General features: G+C 39.8%; 1 protein-coding gene across 4 annotated transcripts in view; it reads right to left on the reverse strand.

Annotated features, from left to right (window-relative positions):
• Positions 1 to 784: 784 nt before the first annotated feature.
• Positions 785 to 25,689, reverse strand: part of MCM9 (minichromosome maintenance 9 homologous recombination repair factor) — a 129,986-nt gene continuing 105,081 nt past the window's right edge. For 2 of the 4 annotated variants that reach the window (XM_055262686.2, XM_063620729.1), the window contains 5 exons: positions 16,360 to 16,562; positions 15,246 to 15,449; positions 14,117 to 14,199; positions 13,481 to 13,626; positions 785 to 3,634 (listed from right to left, as the gene is read on the reverse strand). In XM_055262686.2, the coding sequence (XP_055118661.2) occupies positions 2,167 to 3,634; positions 13,481 to 13,626; positions 14,117 to 14,199; positions 15,246 to 15,449; positions 16,360 to 16,562 (2,104 nt within the window). In that variant the 3' untranslated portion in view covers positions 785 to 2,166. The remainder of the gene's footprint in view (positions 3,635 to 13,480; positions 13,627 to 14,116; positions 14,200 to 15,245; positions 15,450 to 16,359; positions 16,563 to 25,689) is intronic. The other 2 variants (XM_055262693.2, XM_055262703.2) reach the window with 2 other exon arrangements.

Here is a 25,689-nt window from a genome sequence, read left to right on the forward strand (position 1 = left end):
ATATGGAACTGGTAATTTGGCCAAATCTTGACAGAAGGTACTAAAATGGAAAATGGATTGATTAGCACAAAATAATAGGATGCATGGTGGGCACAAATTATAACCAGGTAGAAGGTGGCATCGGCAGTCATACACAATGACCAGGGAAGAAAGACAATTCAACATGTAATTTAAAATATGAATTACTCAGTATCCTAAAGAGACAAGGCAATTATGAAAATTAAATTTCTCATTACTAAAAATGAAACCTCTAAAACCAAAAGTCCCAATAAAGAATACAAATATTTTAAATAACATAACAGATCAAAATACCCTAATGACATGCCAATAGGTTAGGTACTGTCAGCCATGCGAAACCTAATACATAATTACTGCAAAAGATACCAAGTTTCAAAGACAAAAATTCATAATAAATGGACTTAAAAATTTACCATTAAAAAAAGTCAGCTCCACACTATGGCTTAGGTTTGAGTCATCTTCATCTAAATAATCAGACCACGCCCAGATCAAGGTTCAACTGGTCAAAAACCCATTTCCATTCCGTTTCCTTTAGTTCTAGTAAGAACCCTGAAACCCAGGAAGGCAATAAAATGGAAAGATTAGGAATATATTAAGAATCATAGTATACTGGGAAGTTATTAAACAGGTACAGAAATAATAAATTTTATAATCATTGTTTATACATGTCTTTTATCAGCTGCTTAAGGTGTTTCAAATTTCAGAGAATGGTACTCATTATGGCCAATCATTTCAAGACTCAGCCACACTAAATCTGTACTCACAGTTTAAAATTTTTCAGAAAATTTTATTAGTGAATTTTAGAATGTTTCAATGCTTAAGAAAAATTGGATTTTCTAAATTTGTTTTCAATGCATGAACTGAATGAAGTGAAAATTAAACAAAATACATATAGTTTTGAGTATTCTATGTCCAAAAGTCCCTTTGACAATTAAACAATCAGTTTACAAATTCACACTTCAGAAGAGAAAGTCCATAATTAAAGAATCCTAACAACCCTTATTAGAATCCAAAGGAATAAGTGATTTTAAAAGCACATAGAGAGACAAAGCTTGAGGTTATCTATTCTTACCAAAAACAGTACATAATTTCCTTGGTTTTAAAGACAAGTGAATCACAACTTAGTAGGAATCACATTTCCATATTAACCAGCTGGGCAGATGAGACATGATGTTTGATTGAGACTACCACATACTCTCTCTTCTTCATTTATTTTATTTTTAGAGACAGGATCTCGCTCTGTCACCCAGGCTGGAATACAGTGGTGTGACCACAGCTCACTGTAACCCTGAACTCCTGGGCTTAAGCAATCATCCTGCCTCAGCCTTCCAAGTAGCTAGGACTACAGGAGTGAGCCACTGTGCCTGGCCCATACTCTCTCTTCTTCTAATCACAGTATTTTACTTGGTTGAAGGTAGGTCCTCAAGAGAAAAAAGAATCTGAAGCACAAAATGTTGGCTCAAGAAAGAAAGGACAACTCAGAAGGTCAGTACTTCAGAAAGGTACTGTTTGACCAGCTGCCAGATCTTTAAGAACATCACGGAATTGTAAAGATACCTCTCAAAGAAAGAAAGGCATTAGTCACATTTAACCTGATCTACACAAATCAATACAAAAATAACGCTAGAAAAATAGTCTGATTTTGGCAAATCATCCAAGTGATTATATTCACTGTACTTAGCCCATTCCAGGTGAAAACACACATACACACACACACACACACACACAAAAGTAGAAAAAGAGTTCATCTGCCTTGTTAGATTCATGAGTGCTACCTTCTTGGCATTTGTTCCTGAGTGAATGAAAGAAGAAATTAATCTAGGGAAGAACCTCTCCCCCTTAAAAACAAAACAAAACAAAAAACAGAAACAGCTTCAGGAACAGGAATACAAGTACTCCATTTGTAAAATTAAGCACAACATAATTAATTCAGCTCAGCTGCTAGTATCACACAGACCTCAACTGATTATACAACTTTTTAAGTCATGAAGATTAACCTGAAATTAGAAAGCCTTAAGGGGGAGCCAGTATTCAGAGTGATCCTCAATATGGCCAATCGTTCTATACATTTATAAATACCATATTGATATCTGGAAGGTCCTCTGTGGAGTTGCAGAAGGTGAGATTTGACCAGAAACCTTTTCCCAATTATGACTTTTTTCTCATCTCTTCATCCCAGTCACAATCGAATGCTTCATCACCTAGTTCTGGTAAAGTGAAGAGGGATTCTTTGGAAACAATCAGTTTCTCGGTGGACCCATGGAGCTGAAAAGATTTCCTTTTACTGACAAACATTGGAGCTGTGGTTGCAGGAGGGGAGCTTGGGCCTCTCTCACCTCGGTTCTTCCTTTCAGGAGGAGGGGATTTTGATTTGGATTCCGATGGGGGAGTAAAGCAGAAGTTTGCCAATCTGGCTAATGTGCAGGCATGAACCTTGCCACTTTTATTACTGCCTGAAACCTCTTCCTTTTTGTCTCCCTCACAAGTAAGATGAGCACACCCAGTTTCGTTCCCAAGCTCTAATTCAGGCTGAATAATCCTCTTCTCAGGGGCACACATCACCTTCTCTCTTGGTCCGTGTTTCTCTGGTGGCTGCTGCGACACCTCTTTTGTCTCACCCTGTGGCTGATTGGAGATCCGGTTTCCTGGGGTAGATGTCAACTTTTCTGGACGCTTCCCCGGCAGGGCTGCGTCTCTTCTTGTTCTACGCTGGGAAATTTTAGGACTATGAACTGCTATTTCAGTTGCGCCAGGCGACACATGGCTGTGATCTTCAGAGTGGATCAGTTTTGACTTCTGTTTGAAAGTAAATTTTGCCAGTTTGGCCACAGGGGAACCTGGAGGCTTAACATTTTCAATTGCAGGCTCTTCCACTTGCGCAAGGGATTTCGGTCTCTTTCTTTTGGGTGAGTCCAGCATTCTGTCTGGGCTATGTATAGGAGTGGACTGAGGATGGGAAGGGACTGTGCACTGTGCAGGCACCCTGGTGCTATTTCTGCACAACTTCTGGGCCCTCTCCTTGCACAGCTTCTGCAGGTTCGTGGGGACATGATGAGTCAGTACTGAGTCTGGTTTATCAGCAGAGACTGCTGCTTCAGAATCTAGTGCTAGCCTTTTTTTCTTGTTACTCTCCACATTGTCTGGCCTCCATGGAACACCTGTCTCTCGTGGTGATGGAAGCAACCCAACGTCCACTTTGCTCCTTTGGCCTGGCTCACTCTTCTCCTTACCCTGAGATACGCTGTTAGAGATCTTCGAAGCCATATTTTCTCCAGATGTTTTGGGATGAGGAGATACAAGAACAGTGTTTTTAGGTTCACTCTGATGAGTTGCCATGAAATCAAACCAATCTAAACTGTCATCTCTGTTATTTTTGTGCTCAGCTGAATGTTTCCTACTTGTTGATCTATTAGGCTTCAGATGCGGTGGGGGATCTAGAACTGGGCTTCCCTTGGGGCTGCCTCCAGGAGAGGAGATATGCGTGCTACAGTTGATTTCCTGCTGTGATGAAGTTCTAAAGTTTGATTCTTCCCCTGAACCATTTCTCAAGGATCCTGGAGTAGTCTCCACCTCCAGTACCCGTGGTTGGGATTGGTGCACACTCTGATTCTGTAACCTGTAGCAGAGACAAATAAATAAAATATGTCTTGAAGGGAAGAGAATTTGTGCTAACCTATTCATTTCTTTAGTCTCTGAGACACCATCTTAAAGATTTAAGTCCCACATAATTCCAAGTTAATATCAAATATAACCTCCTAGAGCAGCAGAATGAAATAATCCTTTTTTAAATCAATATACAATTTACATACTCAGATAAACACTAATTTAACCTAAAATTGTAGTAAAATAAAGAAAATGAAATCGGAGGTTTGTCTACATTTTTAGATCTCTCCAAAAGTCCAATTCATTCATTTAAGATTGTTTGAAGATCAGTGTAAAATCCTCAGCTTTATGTCTCATGTTAAATGTTCAAATACAAGACAGACCTGTTGCTACCAGCACAGTAGCTGATTGCTGACCAAATAGGTTGTTGGCTAACTTGCTTAGTAGTCAGTTTGCAGATCAAGGAACCAAAGTGAAAGAGTGGGGATTATGACGTCTCACATCTCTTTACCCAGTTGAGGTACTGAGTGCATCTGAGCAGTCACCTTCCTCGGGAGTCAAGAGTCTGTGATACTTCTGTACCGGTGCTCACACTGCCGCCTCCCGTACTCCCATTCATGGCAGACTTCCCCAGGCAACTGTGACAATCTTTCCTGCAAAGCCCAAGCATGTCTAAACATATGTACTGGGCAGCTACTCTTTTATCAATTTGATACAGAATTAAAATCTATTTTCTTTCTACGAATAAAAGATCTGTTCAGTGATAATCATTTTAAATGATTTTAAATCATTTTAAATATCTTGGGCATATTAGAAACTGAAATATTGCCAGAAGGAAAACTTTCTTGTTTTTTTTTACTTTAAGTTCTGGGATACATTTGCAGAACATGCAGGTTTGTTACATAGGTATACATGTGCCATGGTGGTTTGCTGCACCTATCAACCCATCATTTAGGTTTTAATCCCCACATGCATTAGGTTATTTGTCCTAATGCTCTCCCTCCCCTTGCACCCCACCCCCCAAAAGGCTCCAGTGTGTGACATTCTCCTCCCTGTGTCCATGTGTTCTCATTGTTCAACTCCCACTTACGAGTGAGAACATGTGGTGTTTGGTTTTCTGTTCCTGTGTTAGTTTGCTGAGAATGACGGTTTCCAGCTTCATCCATGTCCCTGCAAAGGATATGAACTCATCCTTTTTCATGGCTGCATAGTATTCCATGGTGTATATGTGCCACATTTTCTTTATCCAGTCTATCATTGATGGGCACTTGGGTTGGTTCCAAGTCTTTGCTATTGTAAATAGAGCCGCAATAAACATACATATGCATGTGTCTTTACAGTAGAATGATTTATAATCCTTTGGGTATATACCCAGTAATGAGACTGCTGGTTCAAATGCTATTTCTGGTTCTAGATCCTTGAGGAATCACCATACTGTCTTCCACAATGGCTGAACTAATTTACACTCCCACCAACAATGTAGAAGCATTCCTATTTCTCCACAGCCTAGCCACCATCTGTTGTTTCCTGACTTTCTAATGATCACCATTCTAACTGGTGTAAGAGGGTATCTCGTTGTGGTTTTGATTTGCATTTCTTTAATGACCAGTGATGATGAGCTTTTTTTCATGTTTGTTGGCTGCATGAATGTCTTCTTTTGGGAAGTGTCTGTTCATATCCTTCACTCAGTTTTTGATGGCTTTCTTTCTTGTAAATTTGTTTAAGTTCCTTGTAGATTCTAGATATTAGCCCTTTGTCAGATGGATAGATTGTAAAAATTTTCTCACATTCTGTAAGTTGCCTGTTCACTCTGATGATAGTTTATTTGGCTGAGCTGAAGCTGTTTAGTTTAATTAGATCCCATTTGTCAATTTTAGCTTTTGTTGCAATTGCTTTTGGTATTTTAGTCATGAAGTCTTTGCCCATGCCTATGTCCTGAATGGTATTGCCTAGGTTTTCTTCTAGGGTTTTTATGGTTTTAGGTTTAAAATTCAAGTCTTTAATCCAACTTGAGTTAATTTTTTGTATAAGGTGTAAGGAGGGGGTCCAGTTTCTGTTTTCTGCATATGGCTAACCAGTTTTCCCAGCACCATTTATTAAATAGGGAATCCTTTCCCCCTTGCTTATTTTTGTGAGGTTTGTGGAAGATCAGATGGTTGTGGATGTGTGGTGTTATTTCTGAGGTCTCTGTTCTGTTTCATTGGTCTATGTATCTGTTTTGGTACCAGTACCATGCTGTTTTGGTTACTGTAGCCTGTAGTATAGTTTGAAGTCAGGTAGCGTGATGCCTCTAGCTTTGTTCTTTTTGCTTAGGACTATCATGGCTATACAGGCTCTATTTTGTTTCCATATGAAATTTAAAGTAGTTTTTCCTAGTTCTGTGAAGAAAGTCAACGGTAGCTTGATGGGAATAGCACTGAATCTATAAAAATTACTTTAAGCAGTATAGCTATTTTCACAATATTGATTCACCCTATCCATGAAAATGGAATGTTTTTCCATTTGTTTCTGTCCTCTCTTATTTCCTTGAGCAGTGGTTTCTAGTTCTCCTTGAAGAAGTCCTTCACGTCCCATGTAAGTTGTATTCCTAGGTATTTTATGCTCTTTGTAGCAATTGTGAATGGAAGTTCACCGATGATTCGGCTCTCTGTTTGTCTATTATTGGTGTATAGAAATGCTTGTGATTGGTGCACACTGATTCTGTATCCTGAAACTTTGCTGAAGTTATCAGCTTAAGGAGTTTTTGGGTGAGGCGATGGGGTTTTCTAAATATACAATCATGTCATCTGCAAACAGAGACAATTTAGCTTCCTCTCTTCCTATATGAATATCCTTTATTTCTTTCTCTTGCCTGACTGCTCTGGCCAGAACTTCCAATACTATGTTGACAAGGAGTGGTGAGAGAGGGCACCCTTGTCTTGTGCCAGTTTTCAAGGGGAATGCTTCCAGCTTTTGCCCATTCAGTATGATATTGGCTGTGGGTTTGTCATAAATAGCTCTTATTATTTTGAGATACTTTCCATCAACACTTAGTTTATTGAGAGTTTTTAGCACGAAGGGGTGTTGAATTTTATCAAAGGCGTTTTCTGCATCTATTAAGATAATCATGTGGGTTTTGTCGCTGGTTCTGTTTATGTGATGGATTACGTTTGTTGATTTGTGTATGTTGAACCAGCCTTGCATCCCAGAGATGAAGCTGACTTGAACATGGTGGATAAGCTTTTTGATGTGCTGCTGTATTCAGTTTGCCAGTATTTTACTGAGGATCTTCACATCAATGTTCATCAGGGATACTGGCCCAAAATTTTCTTTTTTTATTGTCTCTCTGCCAGTTTTTGGAATCAGGATGATGCTGGCCTCACAAAATGACTTAGTGGGGAGTCCCTCTTTTTCTATTGTTTGTAATAGTTTCAGAAGGAACGATACCAGCTCCTCTTTGTACCTCTGGTAGAATTTGGCTGTGAATATGTCTGGTCCTGGACTTTTTTTGGTTGGTAGGCTATTAATTACTGCCTCACTTTCAGAACTTGTTATTGGTGTATTCAGGGATTCAACTTCTTCCTGGTTTAGTCTTGGGAGGGTGAATGTGTCCAGAAATTTATCCATTTCTTCTAGATTTTCTAATTTATCTGCATAGAGTTGTTTATAGTATTCTCTGATAGTAGTTTGTATTTCTGTGGGATCAGCTGTGATATCCCCTTTATCATTTTTTATTGTGTCTATTTGATTCTTCTCTCTTTTCTGCTTCATTAGTATGGCTAGCGGTCTATCTATTTTGTTAATCTTTTCAAAAAACCAGCTCCTGGATTCACTGATTTTTTGAAGGGTTTTTCATGTCTCTATCTCCTTCAGCTCTGCTCTGATCTTAGTTATTTCTTGTCTTCTGCTAGCTTTTGAATTTGTTTGCTCTTGCTTCTCTAGTTCTTTTAATTGTGATGTTAGGGTGTCGATTTTAGTTCTTTCCCTCTTTCTCCTGAGGGCATTTAGTGCTATAAATTTCCCTCTGAACACTGCTTTAGCTGTGTCCCACAGATTCTAGTATGTTTTGTCTTTATTTTCATTGGTTTCAAATAACTTATTTATTTCTGCCTTAATTTCATTATTTACCCAGTAGTCATTTGGGAGCAGGCTGTTCAGTTTCCATGTAGTTGTGCAGTTTTGAGTGAGTTTCTTAATCCTGAGTTCTAATTTGATTGCACTGTGGTCTGAGAGACTGTGATGATTTCCATTCTTTTGCATTTCTTGAGGAGTGTTTTACTTCCAATTATGTGGTCAATTTTAGAATAAGTGCTATGTGGTGCTGAGAAGAATGTATATTCTGTTCATTTGGGGTGGAGAGTTCTGTAGATATCTATTAGGTCCACTTCATCTACAGCTGAGTTCAAGTCCTGAATATCCTTGTAAATTTTCTGCCTCATGGATCTATCTAATACTGACAGTGGGGAGTTAAAGTCTCCCACTATTACTGTGTGGGAATCTAAGTTTCTTTGAAGGTCTCTAAGAACTTATTTTATGAATCTGGGTGCTCCTGTATTGGGTGCATACATATTTAGGATAGTTAGCTCTTCTTGTTACATTGATCCCTTTACCATTATGTAGTACCCTTCTTTGTCTTTTTTGATCTTTCTTGGTTTAATGTCTGTTTTATCAGAGACTAGGATTGCAACCCCTGCTTTTTTTGCTTCCCATTTGCTTGGTAAATATTTCTCCATCCTTTTATTTTGAGCCTATGTGTGTCTTTGCACATAAAATGGGTCTCCTGAATATGGCACACTGATGGGTCTTGACTCTTTATCCAATTTGCCAGTCTGTGTCTTTTAATTGGAGCATTTAGCCCATTTACATTTAAGGTTAATATTGTTAGGTATGAAGCTGATCCTATTATCATGATGCTATCTGGTCAATTTGCACATTAGTTGATGCAGTTTCTTCATAGCATCAATGGTCTTTACAATTTGGTATGTTTTTGCAGTGGCTGGTACCGGTTTTTCCTTTCCATATTTAGTGCTTCCTTCAGGAGCTCTTGTAAGGCAGGCCTGCTGGTTACAAAATATTTCAGCATTTGCATGTCTGTAAAGGATTTTATTTCTCCTTCACTTATGAAGCTTAGTTTAGCTGGATGTGAAATTCTGGGTCGAAAATTCTCTTAATAATTTTGAATATTGGCCCCCACTCTCTTCTGGTTTGTAGGGTTTCTGCAGAGAGATCTGTGGTTAGTCTGATGGGCTTCCCTTTGTAGGTAACCTGACCTTTCTCTCTGGCTGCCCTTAATATTTTTTCCTTCATTTCAACCTTGGTGAATCAGATGAGTATATGTCTTGGAGTTGCCATTCTCGAAGAGTATCTTAGTGCTGTTCTCTGTGTTTCCTGAATTTGAATATTGGCTTGTCTTGCTAAGTTGTGGAAGTTCTTCTGGAAAATATCCAAGTGTGTTTTCCAACTTGGTTCCCTTCTCCCCATCATTTTCAGGTATACCAATCAATTGTAGGTATGGTCTTTTCACACAGTCCCATATTTCTTGGAGGTTTTATTCATTCCTTTTCATTCTTTTTTCTTTTCCTAATCTTGTCTTCATGCCTTATTTCAGTAAGTTGATCTTCAGTCTCTGATATCCTTTCTCCCACTTGATCGATTTGAGTACTGATACTTGTGTATGCTTCATGAAGTTCTCGTGCTGTGTTTTTCAGCTCCATCAGTTCATTTATGCTTCTTTCTAAACTGGTTATTCCAGTTAGCAGTTCCTGTAATCTTTTATCAAGGTTCTTAGCATCCTTGCATTGGGTTAGAACATGCTCTTTTAGCTTGGAGGAGTTTGTTATTACCCACCTTCTGAAGCCTACTTCTGTCAATTCGTCAATCTCATTCTCTGTCCAGTTTTGTGCCTTTGCTGGAGAGGAGTTGCAATCATTTGGAGAAGAAGCATTCCGGTTTTTGGAATTTTCAGCATTTTTGCGCTGGTTTTTCCTCATCTTCGTGCATTTATCTACCTTTGATCTTTGAGCTGATGACCTTTGGATGGGGTTTTTGTGTGGGGGTCCTTTTTGTTAATGTTGATGTTTTTGCTTTCTGTTTGCTAGTTTTTCTTCTAATAGGCCCCTCTTCCACAAGTCTGCTGCAGTTTGCTAGAGGTCCACTCCAGACCCTGTTTGTCTGGGGTATCACCAGTGGAGGGTGCAGAACAGCAAAGATTGCTGCCTGCTCCTTCCTCTGGAAGCTTTGTCCCAGAGGGGCACCAGTCTGATGCCAGCAGAGCTCTCCTATATGAGGTGTCTGTTGAACCCTGTTGGGCGGTCTCTCTCAGTCAGGAGGCACAGGGGTCAGGGACCAACCTGAGGAGGCAGTCTGTCCCTTAGCAGAGTGTGCTGGGAGAGTCCTCCTAGTTAGGATCAGCTGCTCTCTTCAGAGCTGGCAGGCAGGAAAGTTTAAGTCTGCTGAAGCAACACCCACAGCTTCCCCTTCCCCCAGGTGGTCTGTCCCAGGGAGTTTTATCTGCAAGCCCCTGACTGGGGCTCCTTTCTTTCAGAGATGCCCTGCCCAGTGAAGAGGAATCTAGAGAAGGTATCTGGCCACAGCCACTTTGCCACACTGTGGTGGATTCCACCCAGTCCAAACCTCCTGGCCTCCTTAGCACTGTCAGAGGAAAACTGCCTACTCAAGCCTCAGTAACGGGGGACACTCCTCCCCCTACAAGCTCGATCATCCCAAGTCGACTTCAGAATGCTGTGCTAGCAGCGAGAATTTCAAGCCAGTGGTTCTTGGCTTGCTGGACTCCATGGCAGTGGGACCCACTGAGCGAGACCACTCGGCTCCCTGCCATCAGCCCCCTTTCCAGGGGAGTGAATGCTTCTGTCTCACTGGGGTTCCAGGTGCCACTGGGGTATGAAAAAACTCCTGAAGCTAGCTCAGTGTCTGCCCAAATTGCCACCCAGTTTTGTGCTTGAAACCCAGGGCCCTGGTGGTGTAGGCTCATGAGGGAACCTCCTGATCCATGGACTGCAAAAACCATGGGAAAAGCGTAGTATCCAGGCCGGGTAGCACAGTCCCTCACCGCTTCCCTTGGCTGGGGGAAGGAAGTCCCCTGGCTCCTTGCAAGTCCAGGGTGAGGTGACGCCCCACCCTGCTTCTGCTCGCCCTCTGTGGGCTGCACCCACTGCCTAACCAGTAGTCCCAATGCGATGAACTGTGTACCTCAGCTGGAAATGCAGAAATCACCTGTCTTCTGCGTTGGTCTTGCTGGGAGCTGCAGACCACAGCTGTTCCTATTTGGCCATCTTGCCAGATCTCATATTTTCCTTTCAAATTTCCCTTTGGTCATGAGGGAGGATGACTTCCTAATACGGATTGCAGTTCCCTAGAAGTAGGTCCTTTAGAAAGCCCTTCCTGACAACCTAGAAATGCCTTTTTCTTATAAAGTACAATATGATCTCTCTTCTATGTGCTCACTTTGAAAAGATATTATACCAGAAAGCAGATGAATAAGTTATTCTAAAATTCATGTATAATCATAGAAAATATAAGGAAATACCTTATATTTAAATATATTTAAATACATTAAAATGTTAATGGTATATATCTCTGGGAAATAAGATTACATGTGATTTTTTTGTTTTCTAATTAATTCATCACTGCTACTTTTAAAAATACAAAATAAAAACATGCATTACCTTTATAATCAGAAAAAAAGCCCCCAAAATTATTGTAAACATATTGGGTTACATTCATTCACAGTAGGTTTGAAAATATCAATAAGCAAACCCATGTTTTGTTTTTTTTTTGAGAAAGAGTCTTGCTCTGTCACCCAGGCTGGAGTGCAGTGGCAAGATCTCGGCTCACTGCAACCTCTGCCCCCCGGGGCAAACCCATGTTCGTTTTTACTAATTTGAGTTACAACCAAACAAAAATGCAAATAGCTTTCAAAATTACTACTACCTAGCATACTTTTCAGCATCAAATTAAGGTCAGGGATACTGATAATTGTTAAGTTCTATAAAAATCTCCTAAAAGATGAGAATAAGTTAGGGTAGACTAAGTTAGCCCTATTATTTTAGTCTCTCTTTTTTTTTTTTTTTTTTTTTTTTGAGATGGAGTTTCACTCAATCTTGGCTCACTGCAACCTCTGCCTCTTGGGTTCAAACAATTCTCCTGCCTCAGCCTCCCGAGTAGCTGGAATTACAGGCGCCTGCCAACACACACAGGTAATTTTTGTATTTTTAGTAGAGACAGGGTTTCGCCATGTTGGCCAGGCTGGTCTTGAACTTCTGACCTCAAGTGATCTGCCCACCTTGGCCTCCCAAAGTGGTGGGATTACAGGTGTGAGCCACCGTGCCCCGCCTGCACTCTGTTTTGAGGTGGATAGAATGGCCGAGTCAGCCTGTTACCAGTATAAAGCATTTTCTGGAAGTAAAGCATGATATAACTATAAATGGTTTCATTATAATTATCTCCTTAAGGAACAGAGAACTCTTTTCAAAACAGTAAAAACCCATATGCCAGTTGGGTTTTTTCTCACTTGATAAGATTAGCGTTAGATTGTGTCTTGGAGGTAATTCACTTTCATTTGCATAGTACCTGGTTTTGTTGCTTTCAGGAGGATCAACAGCAGAACGTGCCTCCACGTTATAAATAAATACCAGTAGAAAAGAACATTGTAAGGTAGAATCCTATCTTTTAGATTGTCAAATACTCTTTCATTTTTCCTTTCTTTCCCTCCAGGAGGGTCATTTTAAATTTGGGAAGTCTAACTGCCATCTTTCTAATACATAACAATGATTCTGGGCCTCACTTTTTCTCCTTTCCTGAATCCAGCATATGTCAGTTTCTGGTAGCTTGGATCAGTCAAAATGAGCAGCCTCTCCAAAAGCAAACCCAAGCCCAGGAGTGGCTTGAAAAGAATCAGCTACACCAAACCATAAACAACCCAAAGGAATAACTTTGATCTTGGCACCATGCTCTGGATCATAAAATGAGCCAGGAGACCAAAAGAAACAGGGGAGAATTTTACACAAAGTGCAAGTTTACTGCAGTCTGGCACCTGGCTATTAGCAGGATAATGCCCATCCCCACACTTCCCCAGGAAGGCTGTGCTGAAGTTTCAAAAATTAGAAAGAAAAGGCTGCTGTGAGAAGGAAGAATTCTCAAGGATTTTTTTTTAACGTAGTCAACAGTCTCAATGTGGTCCCCAAATTCTTTGCAGCTGTTCCACTTTCTCATGTACTTCATTCACCAGATCCCGGCTTTGAGACCAACACCAGTAAGAGCTGCAGGTCAATTATTAAGCCATTCACACTGATCATGAAGACACCAAAAACGGATAAACTTGCCATTCCTCACTCCTATTTCTCAGGCCCACACTCAAAACCTAAGTCCACACATTTCGGGAGTATGCGAACATTAAAGTTTGGGCAAAATTTTTTTGGTAGAGTCCACATTCACACTAAGGCATGTGACATGTTTCTTCCCATGTGTCCTCCTTGTCTATTATTCACATTTTAATGAGTCATTAGAAAGGTAAGTTTTGAAATGTTGCTTCTGTCATTGCTGAGTTGTTATCTCAGCCAACACAATGTGTAGCAAAGACAAACTATCCCCACCGAGCCTGTCTGAATGTCTGATATCCAGAAAAGTGAACACTAAAATGCTGGTGGAGGTGGTGTTCGCAGTCACTGAGTTTTGGAGCAGTTGATTATACAGCAGTAGAAAACTGAAACAGTCCCCTACAGATAGTATCTGCCTGTCCTACGAACTTACTGACCCAACACCTGATAGATAGATTTTTCCACTTAATGCACACTTCCTTTGTTTCACTAAATGCCAAACAAGGATGTTCCATTGTATGCCTTTCTGGGTTTTCATTCCTCACCTTTCAAGTCTTCTAAGCTCTTCACTCAAGAGGCTCTGCAGCTCTAGCTTTTCCAGAATAAGTTCACATTGTCTCTGGTACTGCTCTCCAGGGTTTTCAGGAAAGGAAGTGTGGAGGGCATTCACACCTCCTAGCAGTGCACCTCCCTGAAGGGGTGAGAAAATACCAGGAGAGTCACCAGGCCAGCCTGCATAGCGGTAAGTACACTCTAGGGACCAGCAATCCCCGGGGGCTAAGACCGCCCTTTACACCCCTATGCTGGGTATGAAAATCACTTGGGAGGCTTTTTCAACTTTCTATAGTTCACTCCCCCAGTTCTTGGTGGCAATCATTGCTCTAGGAAGCTATACTGTCACTGGTGGGCTATGAACATCCCTCGGGTGTGTTGAGGAAAAAAATAATCGAAGCCCACTACTTTACAACAATGGGCAAAAGCAACGCCACCCATGCAGCAAATGTCTCCAGGATGCTGTTTCCTCTTTATTTAATCGGTTACCTTTGGATATATTTCCAGGAATTACTAGATCTAGAATATGAGCATTTTAATAACTTTTGATATGTTAATAAAGTGTCCTTTTTTTAAAAAAAAGAAAGTTTGTAATTAGGATAAAAATTAGGTACACAAAATATCCTTACCTGCATTGAGGACTCCATGACTGACACCACCGTAATAGCGTCTTCCAGAGTTACAGTATCACGAAACATCAGGCGAGCATGAGCTAAGAAAACAAAACACATTTGTTTTTTAGGAATATTTGAGGTGAGAAATGTAATTTCTCTAACCTCCCCCCCTCACCATTTGTATTTTATGAATGAGCTATTAATAACAAAATAATTTTACTAGAACAAGCACAAAAGTCAACATTCAACTAGCTTTAAGGTTGTTTCTATAATGAGCCTAATCCTTCTGTGTAGCCCACACAATCTTGTATGTTTATATGAAAAAGTACTCTGGGCTCTAGCAAAGAAACGGGCTATATAAACATACATTTAATATTCAGCAACTTTAGTCCTCACTTTCTAGTCTTTTATAAAACTCATTTTTCATATCTGGCACTCCTCTTTATGATCTATGAGCTTTTCAAAGCTACCAAACAAACAATTCTAAATTCTGAGTATTTCTTGCCCTAATATTAGCTATAAATCCTTGAAAAAAGAAAGTCCATTTGTTTTACAGTATTTTTTATTAAGCTTGTATTATTTTATTTTATTATTCAGTTCATGTGAATTCTTTTTTTAGATTTAAACAAAAGCTAAAATGTAAAAGCCAATGTTAGAAGAAAAGAATTAAGATACATGTTAGCTATATGTATATATGTAATGGGGCCAGGCATGGCATTGTCAAGTTGGTTGTTATAATGACAGGGGTGGACTGCAACTGGCAATTAATGAGCAAGAACCGGTGATGCCATATGGGAAACAATTCCAAACAAGAAACTGTCCCACTCAAAATGCTAACAGAGCTACCACTGAGAAACAAAACATCAGAAATAAGGCTTTCTAAGTCAATGGTATATTAAGTTCTAGGAGATCTTAAGATGGCACAAAGATTCCTCTTTCTTAATGACACCACATTCCAGTCAATACTCATCATCTGTCCTCAGAGGAGCAGAGATCTCCTGGCTCAGAGCCTTTATTTTTAAGTGACTATGAGCACCTTAGAGTGGGGGTTATTCTCATTCAACTTTGAATCCATGGTGCCAAGCCCCATGCCTTGCACACACACAGCATTCAATACAAGCATCATTTGTTGAATGAAATAGACCTTCTGCTAATCGTATCAAGCTTTCCAACAGCCGAATGGTGGTCCGGGCAGCGTTCCGGGAATCACTCTGCCTTTGCATCTGGTAGTACCGGAGAAGAACTTGATTGCCCACATCAGACAGTGTGGGCTGCAGATTCCTTATGAGGCAGAAATAGGTTTTCATCTTTTCCATGCTCCAGAGCTTCTCTGATTTGCTTGGGTAACCTGTATGTATCAGGTGTTGGGTCAGTAAGTTCTTAGGACAGGCAAACATCTCATTTTAAGGATTTTTATAAAGTTCTGGTACTCATTTGTTAAAAGATAACCTTCATGTTTTGTGGTTATTGAAATCTAGACTCGTCTGCATAGCATATAATCAGCAGTCTCATGATCTAAGCTTAATAAAGTTAAGCTTCCTACCTTTATTAAAAATTATTCAGAATAATTCTGGTCTTCCCAGTAATCAATAATATTCGAGTACATCTATTTTTTTTTGAAATGGAGTCTCACTCTGTCACCCAGGCTGGAGCACAGTGGCACGATCTCTGTTCAATGCAACCTCCACCTCCTGGGATCAAGCAATTCTCCTGCCTCAGCCTCTGCAGTAGCTGGGATTACAGGTGTGCACACCACCATGCCCAGTTGATTTTTGTATTTTAGTAGCGACTGGGTTTCATCATGTTGGCTAGGCTGGTCTTGAACTCCTGACCTCAGGTGATCCACCTGTCTCAAAGTGCTGGGATTACAGGTGTGAGCCACCACGCCCAGCCTGAGTAAATCTGATTTAAAGAGAAGCCTACATTTAGAGATTTGTTTCATAATTCATTCTGGTTTTATGTGCAAGAGGTGAGCAGTAATTCTGTATCATAAGGTTGTCCCCTTTCATCATAAGGCACATATTTATAACAACTTTAGTCTCATTAGTCGCAGGTAGAGAAAGGCCCTTTTCCTTCAACTCAGTATTCTGAGGCCCCGTAAGTGGCTCCTCTCACTGCTTTCTGTCTAAGCTTTTCTCTATTGCCTGGTACTACATAGCCTATCTTGGGTATTTATTTAATTTTCTTGAAAGAGAATTTCTTTTAGTTACAGCTAATCTCTCTTTGTTATTTTGAATGCTTTGTTTGTCTTTACGTACCTTTATTTTCCAAGATAAAGGAGGAAATGATACGATCCCAGTCTTCATTCTTGGTATCAAGCAAAACCAGGATCAGGTCAAATCGACTTAGGAGTGGGCTGCCGAGGGCAATGTTCACAGACACGGACTCCTGGGGGTCATACTGGCCTTTGGGGTTCGTTGCTGCCAGGATGGTGGTCCTTGTGTTCAGCTTGCACACGAGGCTGCCAAGAGAGACAGTACAATTGACTGATTGTGAGGTTCAGATAAAATGCAAGATTACAGCTGTTAATAAAATGGGGCTGCTCTTGCACCTTGAAAATCTACGAACTCCTATGAAAGAAAATGTAGAATGACAGAAGGAGATATCACAAACATCAACTTCCAACAAAGTATACTGAAACTATTCTATCTTAAAGAGAAGTAACCGTTCAATAAACACTTTTTATGCCCCTGCTATGAGGAGACCCCTCTGCTAAGTGCTAAGAAGTATCCAAATTAAACCAAACTCTTCTTAAGGGGCTTGCAATCTACTAGCTATAATGTAACACAAGGCAGAATATGGTTAAGTTCTAAAAGAATAAAGTTCCCAGGGGAAATAGGGATGATGTGTATTCATCTATGTGGATAGAAAAGATGAACAGAGAAGCAAGCACTGTGAAGCAACTTTTGAACTGAGCCTTTCAAGACCTCTGGACATTTTTAGGTGGAGAAAGACATGCATTTGCAGAGGGGGTGAGGGTAGAGTGAGGATGACTCTGGAGAATAGTGAGTGGTTGAGGCAAAAACTTTCTGTGTATTCATTCATTTTGTTTTGATTTTTTTTCTAAACATGAAAGAAACAAAAAAGAGAGAAAGAGGGAGGGAAAGGAAATCAGAAAATATAAGGATTGATTTGGCACTGAGCTTCTGAGGAGCAATTGTGAAGGGAAGTCTGATGAGGACTGGGTTGGTGGGTGGGTTGGACAGGAAAGGACTGTGGACAGGAGGCAGGGTAGGGCTCTAGTACAATGGTCCAGTAGAGGGACAAGGTAGTCCTAAATGGAGCATAGCAGAATAGGGATGGATGTGACATAACTTAGATATTGTTTTTAAACTAATTAATGACGGGCTAGTTCTCAAAATAATGTGACATATTCATTGGCAATAACAAATGTAAAAATTTGAATCTGTAAATTTGTATGCTGTGCACTTGATGCCCATTTTTAGTTATAGTGGGACGTCTGCCTCCCAAGTCACAGCCCTATGACATCAGCAACATGTGTTACATTTGTTAATCCCTGATCTATTTCTAGCTAGCAGCTACTTCATTCCCTGAGGCTGAAAATGTTTGAGAATCTTTATTTGTGGCAAGTGGCACAAGAAGACACTCATTAAATAAATAAGAGAAAGATAAACGAGGCATTTTTACCAAAAACTAAATTCCCTTTTAAAAAATTAGTGACAAGGAAAAATTCTGGACAGTCCACATCTTACAATTTATGTGTCAAAATGGCTTTTGTAAAGACAGTTGTTTAGAACTTAGAATATAATTTGCCATAGAACAATGTAATAAGCGGTTCCTAAGTAACCCACAAAAGCACATTTAACCCACACTGAAGAGAGACTATTTGCATTTCTTATTTAAAAATGTCCACAACACTGGCAATGAAACAAAATACAATTGCATATGACATAATTTTTACAAAATTATTTTTAATGCTAGGTCAAATGAATTGTTCATTCATCCTCTCTCTGACCAACCAATATTTATAGACCATTTCCTTTGTGCAAAAAGCTGTACTGAGAATCCAAAAAGGTATACATCTGATCTCCGCCGCCAACTAGCTTACAACAGAACTGCTGGGGAAAGAAGAGGTGGAGCAGAGTGCCTGCCAGATCATAAGTGTGCAAGGAGTGCTGGTGTCAGTATCAGCATTAGTATCAGCATTAGTATCAGCATTAGTATCAGCAGGGAGAAACTTCGGTGGGGACACCTGGAGATCTACAGGGGATATAATTGGAAAGTTTTCCAACGTATGAGAAGAAAAATGAACAAAGACAGAAAGAAGGTGGTAAATTATGCCTGAGGTAACTGGGGGAATTAATTTTTCCATTAGAAAAGCTTAAGCTTAAGAATCATGCTGGTGGATCTCCAGAGCTCAGGAGTTTGAGACCAGCCTGGGCAACATGGTGAAACCCCATCCCTACTAAAAATACAAAAAATAGCCGGCACAGTGGTACACACCTGTGGTTCCAGCTGCTTAGGAGGCTGAGTTGGGAGAATCACTTGAGCCTGGGAGGTAGAGGCTGCAGTGAGCCGAGATTGTGCCATTGTACTCTCAAAGCAAGAGACCATCTCAAAAAAAAAAAAAAAAAAAGTTGGGGGTGGGGGGAACTAACAAAAATTTGTATGCAAAGAAAAAAGGCTGTCTGAGGTGAAGTCAGCAGAAATAGGAGCAAGGAAAATACGGGAGTGGGCAGAGGAAGAGGAGATTATGAGAGATAAGTCAGGCAGATCCCTGTAGCAAAGGGGGAGGATGAAGACAGTGCCAGGAAAGACAGGGTGGTCTCTGGGCATTTGAAAGTGGGGAAGACCGTATGTAAACCTGGTGGGTACAGACCTGTGATACAAACATTTTTTTAAAAACAAAATGGGGCTTTAGAAAACAAACACAAATACATACATACAGTTTAATCCTAAGTACACTGTGCGTAGTAGTGGCTCACTACATACTAAATGAATGAATTCATAGACTGTAAGGTAACTCATTTTTCTATCCCATATGAACTCTACCTTCTTCAACAATATTAATAAAAATAACTACATTTTTAATATCAAGCAAGCACTGCATTAGGTTTACAAAGATCATCCCTAATCACAGCAACCTGAAGGGTAGGTGCTATTATCACAAACTTAGAAATAAGAAAACTATAAGTTCAGAAATATTAACTTCCCCAAGGTTACACTGAGAGGAGCAGAGCTGAGATTCAAACCTAGATCTGCTGGGCTCCAAAATCAATGTGCTTTTACTTCCAGACTGCCGATTCTGCCTGGGATTCTGGGCATCAATTTATTTGCTTTACTTTATATATATATATATATATTTTTTTTTAAGAGACATGGTCTTACTCTGTTCCCCAGGCTGTAGTGCAGTGGAGCAATTACAGCTCACTACAGCCTCAAACTCCTGGGCTCAAGTGATCCTTCTGTCTCTACCTCCCAAGTAGCTAGGATTACAGGTGTACATCATCATGCCCAGCTGATTTTCAGAAAATTTTTTGTGGAGATGGAATCTTGCTATGTTGCCCAGGCTGGTCTTGAACTCCTGGCCCCAAGAATCCTCCCGCCTTGGCCTCCCAAAGTGCTGGGATTACAAGTGTGAGCCACCATGCTCAGCCTATTTTTGTCCTACTAAATGTGGTGTTCCTTGAGAGACTGTGATTTATTGTTATAATCCTCACACTGCCTGGTACATAGTAAATGCTTAATAAATGTACATAATTTAAATGATAAATAAAAATAAATCTTTACTTAGTTCAGTATTTCTGAAATTCAGAATTATTCTACATTTACAGGCTTTGTCATAAAAGGATGCTGATACATATTTCTTTCGTATTAAACTTCAAGAAGACATTCCAGTTTATGAAAAAGCTACTTTTACATTTATTTAATCCACACATTTAAACGTCCTACAAACACAGTAGTAACTGTTCTACTAATAACTTGTGTAACCTAACATTGTAAAGTTATTTTTACGAGTAAAGACCCTTAAGAAAGTGCCCTTGTTTTTGTGAAGGTCTCCCATTACTCCCTTTACGGGATGATCCTCATCTTTATTTATGGCTTTGATCACCACCTATATGCTGGTACTTCCAAATTTATCGCCAGCCTGTGGCACCAGGTGCTATATGTTCACCAAACCTTGTTTTCTTCTCCTCCTGGGAATAGAGCAAGATTGTATTTCCTATTCCCATTACAGTTAAGTAGGGCTATGATACCAAGTCTGGACAATGAAGTAAAGATAGAAGAACATAAACCACTTTTAGGTCTGGCCCCTAAAAGCCTTCGCAGGCACGTGGTGAGCACAGGAAAAAACTGACCAATCTTCAAAGAGAAATGGAAAGCAATAAAGACATCTCAGAAATTTGAGGTTTTGAAGTGTTAGGGAAAAAAAAAATGCTTCTAGACCCCAGACAGTAAGAGGCAAAATTGAAAAAAGCTTGAACAAAGGCCCAGTAAATTTTCTCAGTTATATAAAGTCACTTAGATTGAGCATGAAATCTGCTTTAGATGGTCGTAAGGTAGCCACTGTTAAATAATGAAGCCCACACCCATGTTCTTAGCCGCATTACACACACAACAGCTGAGAGGCGGAGAAAATCCAGGCGTACATAGATGCAGGAATGGATAAGGAAAATGCGGTCTATACATACAATGGAAAATTGTTCAGTCTTAGAAAGAAAATTCGAACACATACTACAACATGGAAGAACCTTAACTATATCATGCTAAGTGAAATAAGTCAGTTACGAAAGATAAATACTGTATGATTCCACTTAAGTGTGAAATATCTAGAGTAGTCAAATCCATAGAAACAGAAAGTAGAATGGTGGTTGCTAGGGGCTGGGAGGAGGAGGAAATGGGAGTTTTTTTTAACAGGTATAGAGTTTCAGTTTGCAAGATGGAAAGAGTCCTGGTAATTGCTTGTACAATGTGACTTACACTTTTTTTAATTATTATTATACCTTAAGTTCTGGGATATATGTGCAGAACATGCAGGTTTGTTACATAGGTATACATGTGCCACGGTGGTGTGCTGCACCCATCAACCCATCATCTACATTAGGTATTTCTCCTAATGCTATCCCTCCCCTAGACCCCCACCCACCAACAGGCCCCAGTGTGTGATGTTCCCCTCTCCGTGTCCATGTTTTCTCATTGTTCAACTCCCATTTATAAGTGAGAACATGCAGTGTTTGGTTTTCTGTTCCTGTGTTAGTTTGCTGAGAATGACGGTTTCCAGCTTCACTCATGTCCCTGCAAAGGACATGAATTCATCCTTTATGGCTGCATAGTATTCCATGGTATATATGTGCCACATTTTCTTTATCCAGTCTATCATTGATGGGCATTTGGGTTACTTCCAAGTCTTTGCTATTGTGAACACTGTGCTGCAGTAAACATATGTGTGCATGTGTCTTTATAGTAGAATGATTCATAATCCTTTGGGTATATACCCAGTAATGGGATTGCTGGGTCAAATCGTATTTCTGGTTCTAGATCCTTGAGGAAATCGCCACACTGTCTTCCACAATGGTTGAACTAATTTACACACCCACCAACAGTGTAAAACAGTTCCTATTTCTCCACATGCTCTCCAGCATCTATTTCCTGACTTTTTAATGATCACCATTCTAAGTGGCGTGACATAGTACCTAATTGTGGTTTTGATTTGCATTTCTCTAATGATCAGTGATGATGAGCTTTTTTTCACGTTTGTTGGCCATATAAATGTCTTCATTTGAGAAGTGCCTGTTCATATCCTTCACCCACTTTTTGATGTGGTTTTTTTTTTCTTATAAATTTGTTTAAGTTCTTTGTAGATTCTGGATATTAGACCTTTGGCAGATAGATAGATTGCAAAAATTTTCTCACATTCTGTAGGTTGCCTGTTCACTCTGATGATAGTTTCTTTTGCTGTGCAGAAGCTCTTTAGTTTAATTAAATCCCATTTGTCAATTCTGGCTTTTGTTACCATTGCTTTTGGTGTTTTAGTCATGAAGTCTTTGCCCACCCCTATGTCCTGAATGCTATCACCTAGGTTCTCTTCTAGGGTTTTTATGGTTTTAGGTCTTACGTTTAAGCCTTTAATCCATCTTAATTTTTGTGTAAGGTGTAAGGAAGGGGTCCAGTAGCAGTTTTCTGCATATGGCTAGCCAGTTTTCCCAACACCATTTATTACATAAGGAATAATTTCCCCATTGCTTGTTTTTGTCAGGTTTGTCAAAGATCAGATGGTTGCAGATGTGTGGGATTATTTCTGAGGCCTCTGTTCTCTTCCATTGGTCTGTATATCTGTTTTTGGTACCAGTACCATGCTGTTTTGGTTACTGTAGCCTTGTAGTCTAGTTTGAAGTCAGGTAGTGTGATGCCTCCAGCTTTGTTCTTTTTGCTTAGGACTGTCTTGTCTATATGGGCTCTTTTTTGGTTCCATATGAAATTTAAAGTAGCTTTTTCTAACTCTGTGAAGAAAGTCAATGGTAGCTTGATGGGGATAGAATTGAATCTATAAATTACTTTGGGCAGTATGGCCATTTTCACAATATTGATTCTTCCTATCCATGAACATGGAATGTTTTTCCATTTGTTTCCATCCTCTCTTATTTCCTTGAGCAGTGGTTTGTAGTTCTCCTTGAAGAGATGTTTCACATCCCTTGTAAGTTGTATTCCTAGGTATTTTATTCTCTTTGTAGCAATTGTGAATGGGAGTTCACTCATGATTTAGCTCTCTGCTTGTCTATTATTGGTGTATAGGAATGCTTGTGAATTTTGCATATTGATTTTGTAACCTGAGACTTTGCTAAAGTTGCTTATCAGCTTAAAGAGATTTTGAGTGAGACAATGGGGTTTTCTAAATACACAATCATGTCATCTGCAGACAGAAACAATTTGACTTCCTCTCTTCCTATTTGTACCCATTATTTCTTTCTCTAGCCTGATTGCCCCGGCCAGAACTTCCAATACTATGTTGACTAGGAGTGGTGAGAGAGGGCATCCTTGTCTTGTGCCAGTTTTCAAGGGGAATGCTTCCAGCTTTTGCCCATTTAGTATATTGGCTGGGGGTTTGTCATAAATAGCTCTTATTATTTTGAGATATGTTCCATCAATACCTAGTTTATTGAGTTTTTAGCATGAAGGGGTATTGAATTTTACTGAAGGCCTTTTCTGCATCTATTGGGATAATCACGTGGTTTTTGTCATTGGTTCTGTTTAAGTGATGGATTATGTTTATTGATTCGCATATGTTGAACCAGCCTTGCTTCTCAGGGATGAAGCCGACTTGATCGTGGTGGACAGGCTTTTTGATGTGCTTCTGGATTCAGTGTGCCAGTATTTTACTGAGGATTTTCTCATCGATGTTCATCAGAGATATTGGCCTGAAATTTTCCTTTCTTGTTGTGTCTCCGCCAGGTTTTGATAGCAGAATGATGCTGGCCTCATAAAATGAGTTAGGGGGGAACCCCTCTTTTTCTATTGTTTGTAATAGTTTCAGAAGGAATGGTACCAGCTCCTCTTTGTACCTCTGGTAGAATCTGGCTGTGAATCTGCCTGGTACTGGGCTTTTTTGGGTTGGTAGGCTATTAATTATTGCCTCAATTTCAAAACTTGTTATTGGTCTATTCAGGTATTCGACTTCTTCCTGGTTTAGTCTTGGGAGGGTGTATGAGTCTAGGCATTTATCCATTTCTTCTAGATTTTCTAGTTTGTTTCTGTAGAAGTATTTATAGTATTCTCTGATAGTAGTATGTATTTCTGTGGGATCCGTGGTAATACCCCCTTTATCATTTTTTATTGTGTCTATGTGATTCTTCTCTCTTCTTCGTTAGCCTGGCTAGTGGTCTATTTTGTTCATCTTTTCAAAAATGAGCTCTTCGATTCATTGATTTTTTGAAGGGTTTTTCGTGTCTCTATCTCCTTCAGTTCTGCTCTCATCTTAGTTATTTCTTGTCTTCTGCTAGCTTTTGAATTTGTTTGCTCTTGCTTCTCTAGGTCTTTTAATAGTGACATAATTGCTTCTCTAGTTCTTTCAATTGTGATGTTAGGGTGCTGAATTTAGATCTTTCCCACTTTCTGATGTGGGCATTTAGTGCTATAAATTTCCCTCTGAACACTGCTTTAGCTGTGTCCCAGAGATTCTGGTATGTTGTGACTTTGTTCTCATTGGTTTCAAAGAACTTATTTATTTCTGCCTTAATTTCATTATTTACCCAGTAGTCATTCAGGAGCAGTTTCCATGTAGTTGTGCAGTTTTGAGTGAGTTTCTTAATCCTGAGTTCTAATTTGATTGCACTGTTGTCTGAGAGACTGTTATGATTTTCACTCTTTTGCATTTGCTGAGGAGTGTTTTACTTCCAATTAATTATGTAGTCAATTCTCGAATAAGTGCTATGTGGTGCTGAGAAGAATGTATATTCTGTTGATTTGGGGTGGAGAGTTCTGTAGATGTCTATTAGGTCCGCTTGGTCCAGAGCTGAGTTCAAGTCCTGAATATCCTTGTTAATTTTCTGTCTCGTTGATCTAATATTGACAGTGGGGTGTTCAAGTCTCCCACTATTATTGTGTGGGAGTCTAAGTGTCTCTGTAGGTCTCTAAGAACTTGCTTTATAAATCTGGGTGCTCCTGTATTGGGTGCATATATATTCAGGATAGTTAGCTCTTCTTGTTGCATTGATCCCTTTACCATTATGTAGTACCCTTCTTTGTCTTTTTTGATCTTAGTTGGTTTAAAGTCAGAGACTAGGATTGTAACCCCTGCTTTTTTTTGCTTTCCATTTGCTTGGTAAATATTCCTCCATTCCTTTATTTTGAGCCTATGTGTGTCTTTGCACGTGAGATGGGTCTCCTGAATACAGCACACTGATGGGTCTTGACTCTTTATCCAATTTGCCAGTCTGTGTCTTTTAATTGGGACATTTAGCCTGTTTACATTTAAGGTTAATATTGTTATGTGTGAATTTGATCCTGTTATTACGATGCTAGCTGGTTATTTTGCCTGTTAGTTGATGCAGTTTCTTCATAGCATCGATGGTCTTTACAATTTCATATGTTTTTGCAGTGGCTGGTACCGGTTTTTCCTTTCCATATTTAGGGCTTCCTTCAGGAGCTCTTGTAAGGCAGGCCTGGTGGTGACAAAATCTCTCAGCATTTGCTTGTCTATAAAGGATTTTATTTCTCCTTAGCTTATGAAGCTCAGTTTGCCTACATGTGAAATTTTGGGTTGAAAATTCTTTTTTTTTTTTTTTTTTTTTTTGAGACGGAGTCTCGCCCTGTCACCCAGGTTGGGAGTGCAGCGGCAGCGATCTCAGCTCACTGCAAGCTTTGCCTCCCAGGTTCACGCCATTCCCCTGCCTCAGCCTCCTGAGTAGCTGGGACTACAGGCACCCACCACCACGCCCAGCTTTTTTGTATTTTTATTAGAGACAGGGTTTCACCACGTTAGCCAGGATGGTTTTGATCTCCTGACCTCGTGATTCTCCTGCCTCAGCCTCCTGAGTAGCTGGGACTACAGGCACCCGCCACCATGCCTGGCTTTTTTGTATTTTTATTAGAGACAGGGTTTCACCATGTTAGCCAGGATGGTCTTGATC

Source organism: Symphalangus syndactylus, chromosome 2, assembly GCF_028878055.3.
Source record: "Symphalangus syndactylus isolate Jambi chromosome 2, NHGRI_mSymSyn1-v2.1_pri, whole genome shotgun sequence".
Classification (NCBI taxonomy): domain Eukaryota; kingdom Metazoa; phylum Chordata; class Mammalia; order Primates; family Hylobatidae; genus Symphalangus; species Symphalangus syndactylus.